Source organism: Clinocottus analis, unplaced genomic scaffold (genome assembly GCF_023055335.1).
Source record: "Clinocottus analis isolate CAN_PGR_092001 unplaced genomic scaffold, fCliAna1.0.p SCAF_10, whole genome shotgun sequence".
NCBI lineage: Eukaryota > Metazoa > Chordata > Actinopteri > Perciformes > Cottidae > Clinocottus > Clinocottus analis.
In genome coordinates this window covers 13,572,721-13,584,438 of record NW_027175821.1, presented here as the reverse complement: position 1 = coordinate 13,584,438, position 11,718 = coordinate 13,572,721, and the positions used below count along the sequence as shown (strand labels likewise).

The following is an 11,718-nucleotide window of genomic DNA, read 5'->3' as shown; positions in this document are numbered from 1 at the left end:
GTGTGTGTGTGTGTGTGTGTGTGTGTGTGTGTGTGTGTGTGTGTGTGTGTGTGTGTGTGTGTGTGTGTGTGTGTATGTATATATATATATATATATATATATATATATATATATATATATATATATATATATATATATATATATATATAATGTAGTACTTTAACAAGTTTCATTTAGTTTGAATTTGTCCAACAGGAAGCCTAAAATGTATATAAAGCTGGAATAGAAATGAAGGATTTATTCGTATTTATCTTATGAGCGCCGTGTTATGATAATTGTATTTACCTCGTGAGCTGATGTTATTAAACCCATTCAACTGTGGCACATCACCAGAGGAATAATGCATTTTATTATGAAGTCAGACAGCACCAGACCGGAAAGAACGCTACTGCCTTCACAATAAAAGCATTAATTTGAGCTCCGAATGCTGAGTGAAAATTATAAAATGGTAAATCAACTTATTGTTATTGGTTTTTACCTCTTCATTAAAAAACATAAGGCTTTTCATAATGTTGATAATGTATATCACACTTTTTACTTTATAATTTGGTGAACTATTATGATATGTTGCTTGTTCCAGCTTGGCAAATGTGAGGATTTGATGTTAAAATAGTAACAGAGAAAGTCCCATTATTTAAAATTATAAGCTTGTACTAGAGCTTTTTATTATTCACTATTTCATAATTTAACCACAATTAGCTAAATGTAATAATGAGTCAAAATATTTGACCCTTTCATCAAACTAAATTATGATATAGAATTTAAAGTAACATTTAGTCATAATTTCGATTTACCGTTTTTACTTTTAATCAGGATTAGCTTTACATGAACCTTCAATGGCGCAGTTTTGCAAATATATATATATATATATATATATATATATATATATATATATATATATATATATATATATATATATATATATATATATATATATATATTCATCCATACACCATGAACCTATTGCGTGTGTACAATAATGGAAGAGTTAGCCGTTGGTGTTTTCTGATTTTAAAGCAGTTTTATTGTGAAACGTGTACTCGATGAGGATATGTAACACACATGTCACCGCTGACTTGACTCTTCTGGCTTGTTTGGAGCTGTTTTCCATCAGGAAAGTGGCTCTGGTTTAGTGACGACACTTCCCCTCTCCGGGTTAATCCCTGAAGTTTTTTTTTTGTTGTCTCCCCCTCTCCCCTACAGGGCGCTGTGAAGTCAACTTCTCTCTCTCCTTTTCTTCTTCTTCTCCAGTTGAAAGAAAGTCAAAACGCAGCCATGTCGCCGCCGTCTCGACGGCTTCAGACGAAGCCGGTGATCACCTGCCTGAAGACCTTCCTCATCTCCTACAGCCTCATATTCTGGGTGAGCTGCGCGTCGCGAATGGGGCCCGCGAGCTAAAGGAGCAACAATGGGCTCAACGCGGCGACTGCGTTGCCAACACGGCGATCAACGTAACTCCAGCAATCACGGCGCGCGCGCGCACACGCACACACACACGGACACACACACACACACACACACACACACACACACACACGCACACACACACACACACACACACACACACACACACACACGGAGTTTAACGTGTGGAAAACAGGGATTGCTTTTCTGTTGACACAAAGAAGCCACTTGTTGAAAGTGTAGCGACGTTAGTGGCGGTCCGTCAGATTTGATCGACGTACAAACCAGAGTGTAACTCTGGTTTTAGTCGTGGTTGTTGTGAGTTGAAGGTTTGATTTAACACTTTTATTGTTCGATAGACTCGATTAAATGTCAATAAACTGTAATGAAAGTCCATTAATCGATTGACAGAATAAGTTATGGGAAGCTGATGTCATTTTATTTTCCAGCTGCATCATTTCCTGTAAAGTTAATGATAGGTTTGACAACAAACACTCACTCTGTAGTCCGTCTTTCTTTTCTTGATACATCATTTGGTTCATGTCAGAAACCTTGGAAGAACAGACGTGTATTTGGTACCAATTTTCCGGTAAACGTGAATTTCCTTTAGAGAATAGTGAAATTCAAACCATTTTTTCATGAATGTTTGTATTATGAAGTTTTTCGTATTGGAAACGTTATTCTTTCTACGTATTACGTATTACTTTCATGTAAGCAAAGATCAGACTTTCTTTAATGTTAACCGTTTCTGCTTTTATGTTCATGTGAGGTTGTTGAAGGGAGTTTTAATGTACAATTGATCTACAGTACAGGGCACTAACTTAAAAACTATGTTAGACAAGCAATAAAATGGAGTTAGTTAAATAGTTTGAGCATTAGCATCAACACTTTCTAATAGCCCAACAGTCTAGAACCCAAATATATATGGATTTATTGTCACATAAGGCAAAGAAAAGATGCAAATCTTCCTATCTGAGAAGCCAATACAAGAGATTTGGTGTTTTCTACCTGAAAAATGACTGAATATAGTTGCTGATGAATCTTCTGTTGATGGACTTTTCAGTTAAAGGACTAATTGTTTAATATTGTTTATTAACCAAATGATTAAATGAGACAATAATCGTTGGAATAATTGCTAAGGAAAATGACAGCTAGTTGCAGCCGTAAATACATGTAAGAAAAATCTGAAGGTAAGCTTGTGAAGAGAGCGAGCGGACACGTCGGCCCCCTCGTTCGTCTCTGTACTGAGCAAACAGCCGTCTCGGGCTGCTGCTGCGAACACAAAGTTCAGGTCAGTGCTTTTATCTGGCAAATTATTGCTCTTGGCTGGTTGAGCTGATGCCTCCCCTCCGGTTAATGACTTGTGTGGGCAGTCAAAAGATGCTGAGATGATAACACCTCCGGCTGAGGCTCGCGGGCTATTCCAGGTGTGTTTCTACTCAAATGTGGACCGGTAATTTGTAGAAGCATAATCTGCTGCATCTGCATCCTGTGGTTTATCAAACATATGATGATTGAGAACAATGTTAAAGGTTATATTTTACTCGATACACAATGTGAGTCAGAGCTCCAACATCCCCCTTCTGACGCATCTGCTTCTCTTCACCTGCATTTCCTCCACTGAGAACAGATTTTAAAAAGGCCAATGAGGGAAAGACTGCTTTTTCGCCCCATATGGTTCTTTTTTTGAAGTATTACTGATATTGGCCGGATTCAGTGCAGATCACTTGTATGTCTGAGTATCGTCAAAGCCTTTTGTATAGTTCAGCGTTTTCAACCAACGTGATGGAAAAGGTTAGGTGGTGTGAGGGTTGGGTTTCAATTTAGGCTGCAACTAATCGGATAAATATTTTCTGGATTGATTTGTATGATTATTTGGTCCGTAAAATGTAAAAATGGCCATCAGAAGTTCCCAGAACTCAAGATAACATGTTAAGATGAATTACTTATAACAGTCAAAAACCGAACAATATCACATTAATTCTCTTATATGACAAAGAAACAACGACAAATCATCAAATTTCATGTATGAAACCTGTAACTGTTTTGGTATTTTTTGCGTGACAAATAAGTGATTTGAATATCAAACAATTTTATTTTGTTCTTGTTTTACGTCAAATATTTTTTTTAAATCCCTTATCAGTTCCACAAAGGGAAATGTAGTATCTGTATTTTAACCCATCCTTAGTAATTAGGGAGCAGTTGGCAGCCATGAAGCTGGGGGTTCATGTCTTGCTCAAAGACACTTTGACATGCAGTAGTTTAAAATCTCAAAAATGTAGCTCCAAAACATCAAGTTATGTTTAATTTCTTTAAATCATTCATAGAAACAAACTAAAATACTATAGATTTGAGAATAAAACGCCCTAAAAACCTGCACGTTTCTCTCTGGCTCTTTGATGCCGGAGCTCACTCTCCGTCCGTCGCCTTCAGTTCACAGGCGTGATCCTGCTGGCCGTGGGCGTGTGGGGGAAGGTGAGCCTGGAGGACTATTTCTCTCTGGCCTCGGAGGAGAGCACCAATGCGCCGTATGTCCTCATCGGGACCGGAGCCATCATCGTTATTTTCGGACTGTTCGGATGCTTTGCTACATGCCGCGGCAGCCCATGGATGCTCAAGCTGGTCAGTGGAGGTGTAGCAAGTTCCCTGAAATGTTCCCTTTCCGACGTGACCTTGTGTAATTGTTTCACATGCATTGCTTTCCTTCAGTATGCCATGTTTCTGACCTTGGTGTTCCTGGCTGAGCTCGTGGCCGGTGTCTCGGGCTTTATCTTCAGACATGAGGTCAGCCATTTGTCCAAATAGTTTTGTTTTTCTAATGGAGCACCTCAGCTCTCTAAAAGATGTAATCTTTGTCTTGAATTCACCAGATCAAGGCCAAGTTAGGTGTTGCCTATGCAAACGCTGTGATGACCTACAATAGCACAGACAGCAGCAGCAGGAGCAGCATTGCAGTGGACGCCATCCAGAGCACTGTAAGTGGGCTGTTTTCATTACACTAGTGGTGTTTCTCTTATCTGACTTTACTTGTTACTCAGTGTATAAACCAAATAACTGTAGGTTATATAATAACATCTTAGAAGGGCAACTAAACACTGAACACACATGGCGCAGAGAAGTGGTTTCAACTTTTCTGCATGTTGCTCTCATCACTGCAGGTGTTTTCCCAAGTTAACTGCAATGGATGGATGGAAAAATAATGTTGACCCATTTGCTTAAAGAGATTCATCGCATCACTGTAATAATTTTGTTCCTGGCATTATTTCCAAATAGTTGTATTGCTGCGGGGTGAAGAATTTCACTGACTGGCGCGAAACAAGTTACTTTAAAGAGAACGGCATCCCTGCCAGCTGCTGTAAAGACAGCGCCAACTGCTCACGAGAGATCCTGAAAGACATCGACAAGGCCGAGACGGAGGTGTTCACGGTGGTGAGTTCACTGCCTCGCACCACGACGACACCGTAGGAACAATCGGGGTAATCGGTTGTCTCAAAAACTGTCCGACTGTGTTTGTAGAAAATGTTAAAAAACCTCTATAAATGTGTATTTCGGCTGCAGGGCTGCTTCGCACGGGTGACCGATGTGATGGAGTCTAACCTGGGAATCATCGCAGGGATCTCTTTTGGGATCGCATTCTTCCAGGTACATCACGTGGGACATATCATTTGTTTATTTCCAGCCCTTTTACCTTGTTTTTGTAGCTTTGTAGCTTTGGTTGTAGAAGTATTTAAATGCAGTGACACGTGGAGAAAAAGACTCCACAGAGCAACATCTGGGCAGATGATTCTGTAACATCTGTTAACCTTTTGGCTAATTTGGTTCAACTTTAAACCTTATTACGTTTGTAATATTGAATACTTGTTGCATACATGCATGAAATAAGTCTCATTGCAATAACAGTAATGTTTATTTACCATGCATCATCTCTGTTAAATCAACCAATAAGTAAATAAAATGAGCAGACGGGAAACCAGACACAAAATACATTCTGGTTTTAGGGGTGTCCTGGTGGCTGTTTAGACGCACTGTGACCATCGTTTCTGTCTGCTATACATGGCATACTGTCCAAAACGTGAACATGATCATAAATATGTACTAAAACACCTGCTGCACAGTGATGGAAGGAGTTTCATCAGGGTTTAAGGGATGAGTTGCCATTAAATAGTTGTGACTCCTAAAGTCTTTAATTTGTAATCGTTTCACTTGCGAATAAACAAAACTGGGACCCTCTCAGTCGCAGTACTACGGCGTTATTCCAAGTAGTGCACTGTATTGTTAAAATCACTTCTACTGCTCACTATCGAATCAAATGTCTATTATTTATTGTGGAGTGAATTACTTTTTCACAGCTGTGATTTTTATGACTTGGAAAGCAAACGTGGCAACATCAACACGTTGATGATACTTAATCATTGCGTTGTAAAACGAAGTACAGAAGGTCAAAGTTAAACCAGATAGTTGCTGTGCAGGATCCTATAAAGTTTACAACCTTCATTTTCACTTTTGAATCATGGTTTCTTCAGCACTCTGCAGTTAAGTTATACAGTAAACTGTATAAAACACAGTTTCCCATGACATTAATTTGTGTTTGTTTTTATTAATCTATATTTTGTATAATGTGTTTCCTCTCAGCTCATTGGGATCTTCCTGTCCTGCTGCTTGTCTCGATACATAACCAACAACCAGTATGAGATGGTCTAACGGGACCTTCCTCAGGTGAGATTTATTATCGGCAAAGTTATTCAATATTGAGGAAGTGAAATGTTCTGCATTGCTGTTCCTAGCTGAGAGACTAAATCATGTGAAGACTGTACTCGGCTCACTGTGTGAACAGTGACTTAAGGATCCAATGTTCAAATGCAAATACACATTAGCTGCCTGATGCCGGAAGCTAAAAAGCTGTGTGACATGTTTTGATTGTGTGTTCGCAGGTCTCTGATGGGCAGCTCCTGATCCAAACTGAGTTAAAGGAATCTCCTGTGATTTTAATATTGTGTTTGTGTTAGTTGATATTATGTTAGAAAGGGAAAAAACACTCACTGCTTCCTCTTTTATTCGCCAATGACAAATGAGCAGATGGGGAAAAAATGTGAAAAGAAACCCAAAGCGGGACCTTATCTGCAGTGTAGTCTGACCAAAAATTCAAAGGGACCTGGACATTTCGGATATTGTTTGTTAGTCCTGAGATTTAATTAGAGATTTCTATTAAGTGTAGACGTTATCTTATTTCCGTTAATTGACCAATTGTCAACATTTCCATTTATTGTGTCTTTGTATAATGCAGCTGCCTTATTTTGTAATTCTGCTTTAAAAAAAAAAAAAAAAAAAAAAGTCAGTAGACAAATGTTAAACGTCTCTGCAACACTAAGTGAATTTCTGTGCGTGCGAAACCAAAATAAGCCTTTGAGATCTACGAGGAGGTCGCCAACCTGAAATCAAGTTTGTGTGATTCACAGGACGGACTTGACGGTGAGCCTTTACTGACGACGCAGGCCAGTAGTGGATTCATGCGTCAGTTCCTTTCGCCAGTTAACTTCATATCACAGTCTTCAGTGTTAAATTGTTAATCTTCTGTGGATGCATGTAAAATACTTGACAAAAAAATAAAGATTAAATTTAGTATCTTCAACAGAGTGTGTGCAGATCTGCTTGTAGCTCAGGGTGTGTCTCTCCTACAGATGTCTGGAGGCTACATTCATTTGAAGAGATGCAACATTGTTTTGGCAGATGAACATGGCTCCAAACGAAAAGCAACAGGATTTTGTTTTCTCAATACGCAGGGCAACTTTTCAAGCAACTTCAGCACAATGTTTAAGGTTTAACGGAGATAGATAGTTAAGATGTCTCCATGCAGTTTTCAGTCTTTCATGATCTATATATGCTGTGTATACACACACACACATTCACATTCTCCAGATGCTATAGCTGGAGAGAGAGAGAGGACTGCAATGATGCACATTTCTGAGTATGAAGTAAGTTATGAAACAAAGGTTTTTCTGGGGCAATGCTATAATATTATTAATAATAATGATAATAATATTAGTCTTTGATTTTAAGTTTTCTGTTACAATCAGTTATTATAAACTAACATGGTATCTCTGTGTACTCTTATTGTATTTTCCTTTAATGCAAATAAAGATAACTCAGTACTCTGGTAATATGACAGTGTACATGTTAACAAAATACATCTTACAGTCAAGACTAACTGGTTGGGATGTAAAGGGTCGCACAAATAAATGTGGGGGTTGATTGACAAGATAAATATGATAGCTTAATAAGTCTATTTCTGCAAAAGATTACATTTTCTAGACCTTGTACTAATCTTTGCAGTTTTTCTGTAACTTAATGAATACATATTCTTTCCAGTTTGACTTTCCAGGCAGCAGGAGGATCACAGGTGTAACTAATAATCTCAATGATGCTCTGACACTGCCATGCCCCGCCATCGTAATCAACCTAATTAAATACACCTGTGCACTGCTGACAAACCTGCAGATAAACATGATGGTGTGACGCCTCAGTGTTGAGGATTTGTCACTGTTTCATGTTGACACAGTGGAGCATTTTCATGCTTCAACAATCAGGTAACGCCTTCCTTTGGAATAATTAGAGAATATGGTGGGAAATTAGTATTGCACATCGACTAGGGTTGACAGGTTAATATTGTATTTAACAAATAAATAAACTAAACAAGTATGATTAGTGTCGGTTCTGACATGTGGGGTGGAAGTTATTTAACAAAGTCCAACCACCAGGTGGAAGTGCTGCGTAAGAAAATGTAATGATCTAGCTGTCGAGGCACTGGAAACCTGAGGTAATGGCAAAAAAAATACTCAACGGGTATATATTTATTTCTCTTGCAAAGGGAAGTCCACCTGGCGGATACCGTCTTACCGCCCTGTGTGAATTTGACTCCGTATTGCCTTCAGGCTGCAAACGGTCTGCAAAGGAGAGGCTGCAGATGGGTTACAGGCAAACCTGGACATGCCTAATTGACTGGCAGCCGTAAACTGGCGTCTGATTGGTCCGATTTGGATCAGACGCTATTAAGGGGCCGTCTAAATCCAAGCCGCCCAATGGGCTCGGTAGAAAAACACAGGAAGGGCGGACTGTACTGCTTATCCTCCACCCACACCCGGCTTGTCTGGTATAAAATCTGAGTTCAGCCGGCAGACAGTTGAGGAAATTTATTATTTTCCTTCACGGCGGGTGGTGTGCAAACCCTGATGAGACGTGGTTTATTCAACCAGCACGCCCAAAACTGTTTTCCTCAGGTTACCTCGTGGTTCAGGTCAGTCTGCATCCTTTTAGATATTTAAGGCCTCTGACGCGAATAACATCCTTTTGTGTATGTACGGCTTCTGACGCGAATAATGCTCCACATGAATACACTTAACACCAGGAAGTCACGGTCATAATGTTATTTGGCTGTTAATGTGCGGAATAGATGGCGATTATTCATGTAACTTGTCGAAATGCGTGGAGGTGGGGGGATGTTACCGTAAGCCCTGCTGTGAGACAAACTGCCTCCGTTTCATCACATTTCCTGCCCTGCTGCACTAAAGTGTGTGGGGTTATGAATTGGGTTTCCTTGCGTCCATGTTGGATGTGTAAATCAGCCATATCTTTTTCTTTGCAGAAGGATCAGTTTAGCAAATGTAATGTTGTGTCCTTTTTGGCTGCATCCTCATGTTTCCCCGTTTCGTCTTGCAGATCAGCCACCTCTTAAAACGCCAAAGCAGCTTTGCCTTAAAAAATCACCACCTACGCCGTAACCAAGCCACCCTAAAAGCCTTCAAGATGATGCAGATCAGCCAGGACTCCGCCACCAACAAGCACTCCCTCATCAACGTCATGCACCGCTTCATAGCCGCCGCCAACAACATGGACGAGACCATCATGGTGCCGAGCCTGCTGCGCGACGTACCGCTGGAGGAGCGCGCGGCCAGCGAGCTGGAGCCCAACAACAACAAAAACCACGAGCCGCCGTGTCCCAACAAGCAGCGGGACATGTACGAGCACTACCTGCTCCTCAAGTCCATAAAGAACGACATGGAGTGGGGCCTGCTGAAGAGGGAGATGAGCAGCGGCGCCAGCTTCCTGGAGATGGCGGTGAAGCAGGAGGAGGAGCAGCAGCAGCAGGTCACCGGGGACATCCTCCCAGACGAGAACACGGACCTGGAGAACCAGTTTCACTATCACCTCAGGGGACTGTTTGGAGTACTGTCGAAGCTCACAATGCAAGCTGACCACCTCACCAACAGGTACAAGCGGGAGATTGGAGGCGGAAACTTCATGAGATAGAAGGCACAACATGTTCTTTTACTCCACATCCCCACTCGCCCCCCTGGACTACTTGACCTGCACAATGGGAAGTGTTGAGATACCCCCCCCACCCCTCTCCTCCTCCCTAAAATAAATCTCTTCTGATAGCTCTTAATGGTCAATGAACTGACCAGGGCGACTTCTCTCACTCCCGAGAAGCGACACCAACTTCCCTGACAAACTCACCTGAAGCCAGTGACGCCTGCACATGTCCGCCTCTGCCCGTCTCGGTGCAGAGGGACCTTTTGTGTGGTCGAGGTTTATTGAATCTGTTCCTGAGTCCACATGAAGCGCAGCACTAGTTTATGGATAATATTCCTCCCCTTTTGTTCATTTCAAGTTTGAACATTAATTGGTCACCAGATTGTGAATAAACGGTTTCTGACTGTAGGAGAAATTGAATGCTGGTTGTTCTGTCCCTCCTTTTTTTTTCTTTTCCAGTTTTAGCGCTGAGCTGAAGGTCTCATAAACCTGCCGAGGTTTTTAAATCGTTCCACTTGGTATTACTGTAACACGGTGTGCCTTGACTTCTTCTTTTTATCCCCTATTTGGTTACTCCCCACTGTCTGACTGCTTACATGGTTCATCAAGGTGATCATGATGAAATTATTAATGTGTCTGTCTTGAAAATTTCAAATTTTATATTGAAACTGAAATAAATAATTGGAAACTTTGTTTTGCTTTGTTGTCACTGTGAACAGGAAGGATGTTGAGTGTTGCGGCTAAGTTAGAGAACCCTTTCTTTCAGTGTTTGAGCTGCACAGGACTGTGTCGAGCTGCGTTTTGACCAGTAAGCTAGTTAACTTGCTCTTTTTTTGCAGGGCGCGTTTAGCAGCTTGTATCATGTTAAAGGCTTTTAAAGTGCTTTGCTGAGGATTTACTTAAGGGGGACTATTTGAAGATGTCCTAGCTCTAAAGCAGATTTTTTTAACTGAACACATTGTGTCATTGCTGTTTTTAATGCAATTGTGCTGAAAGGCAACTCTGCAAGAATATCTTGCAGCATGTTTGACCTTCAGGGTGCAGTAACACAAATATTTGTGTGTGGGGAGGGTTCCTGCAATTTAGCACAAATCTTTAACCTGTGCAACTATTTGGTTTTAATTTTGAAACTGGCCGTAAACTGATTTTTAAATTTAATATAACACTGGCTTTTATACGGGTTCCTTAAGACAAATGAAATTATGGCTGTTAGACACGTCTAGATGTAACAACCCCTCGGCACACATCCCGTTTTAGTTGTCAGTGTTAATATATTTGACATTTACAGTCCACTTATCATCTCAAATAGTGTGAACTGAGACTGTTATAAATGGATTACAGTGCATTGACCCATCAGAAGTGATAAGACTACGGCGAGGCAATAAACTCAAAATGGATGGCACAGACCATAATCTAAAAAAACCTGCACGGTTTTGTCTAGATTAAGAGGGTATTGATCACATATTACGCTTTGTCAGTGAGCATGATGGCAGAGGACCGTTAATGAAACATTACGTTGATATACATGTTGCTCAAACTGGCCCTCACCAGCTGCCACATCCATCCATCACTGAGTGAACCCCTCCCCTTAGCAACAGCTCCACCACAAGCAGCCAATCCGGTCGCAATGGCTTTTTTTTTTCTTCTTCTTTTTTTTCTCTCCAAGGCACAGTGGTGATGAGATTGTGGTGTGATGAAGGGCATCCAGGAAAAAAAAGTCGAGGGCAGACATTGTCAAACAAACTAGTGCTCCTCCGATCACGCCAGGGTTTAAGAGTTTGCATAAAGCGTGCTGCATGAGCCCTGTGGTGGGAGGCTGCAGTCTCTGTTTTCCACTCACAATGGGCCAAACAAATGGCTGCAAATCAAAATGGCTGTGCTGGTCAGTGTGCCTCAGCCCACTTAGATAAAATGTGTCAACCAAACTGGTGACAGCTGGCCAGACCGTGAATGTGACTTAAAAACAGGGCTTTCTATTCTCGCACCATTTTAAAAAACATGGCAATC

At 40.9% G+C, this 11,718-nt stretch overlaps 2 protein-coding genes across 3 annotated transcripts; both read left to right on the top strand.

The window, feature by feature from the left end:
- The first annotated feature begins 1,111 nt into the window (after nucleotides 1-1,111).
- On the top strand, nucleotides 1,112-7,033 carry tspan6 (tetraspanin 6). 2 transcript variants are annotated; one of them, XM_068595441.1, is made up of 9 exons: nucleotides 1,112-1,362; nucleotides 3,838-4,026; nucleotides 4,114-4,188; nucleotides 4,275-4,379; nucleotides 4,678-4,833; nucleotides 4,963-5,046; nucleotides 6,037-6,120; nucleotides 6,336-6,367; nucleotides 6,861-7,033. In XM_068595441.1, the coding sequence occupies exons 1-7, from the start codon at nucleotides 1,276-1,278 to the stop codon at nucleotides 6,103-6,105; spliced, it is 765 nt and encodes a 254-aa protein (XP_068451542.1). In that variant the 5' UTR covers nucleotides 1,112-1,275; the 3' UTR covers nucleotides 6,106-6,120; nucleotides 6,336-6,367; nucleotides 6,861-7,033. The 2 variants fall into 2 exon arrangements, with proteins under 2 accessions (XP_068451542.1, XP_068451541.1); XM_068595440.1 differs by having other exon boundaries at nucleotides 1,114-1,362; nucleotides 6,336-7,033.
- Nucleotides 7,034-8,565: 1,532 nt separating this feature from the next.
- On the top strand, nucleotides 8,566-10,404 carry mid1ip1l (MID1 interacting protein 1, like). The gene is made up of 2 exons (XM_068595511.1): nucleotides 8,566-8,695; nucleotides 9,118-10,404. Exon 2 carries the CDS (start codon nucleotides 9,205-9,207, stop codon nucleotides 9,706-9,708), a length of 504 nt encoding a protein of 167 aa, XP_068451612.1. The 5' UTR covers nucleotides 8,566-8,695; nucleotides 9,118-9,204; the 3' UTR covers nucleotides 9,709-10,404.
- Nucleotides 10,405-11,718: the final 1,314 nt, after the last annotated feature.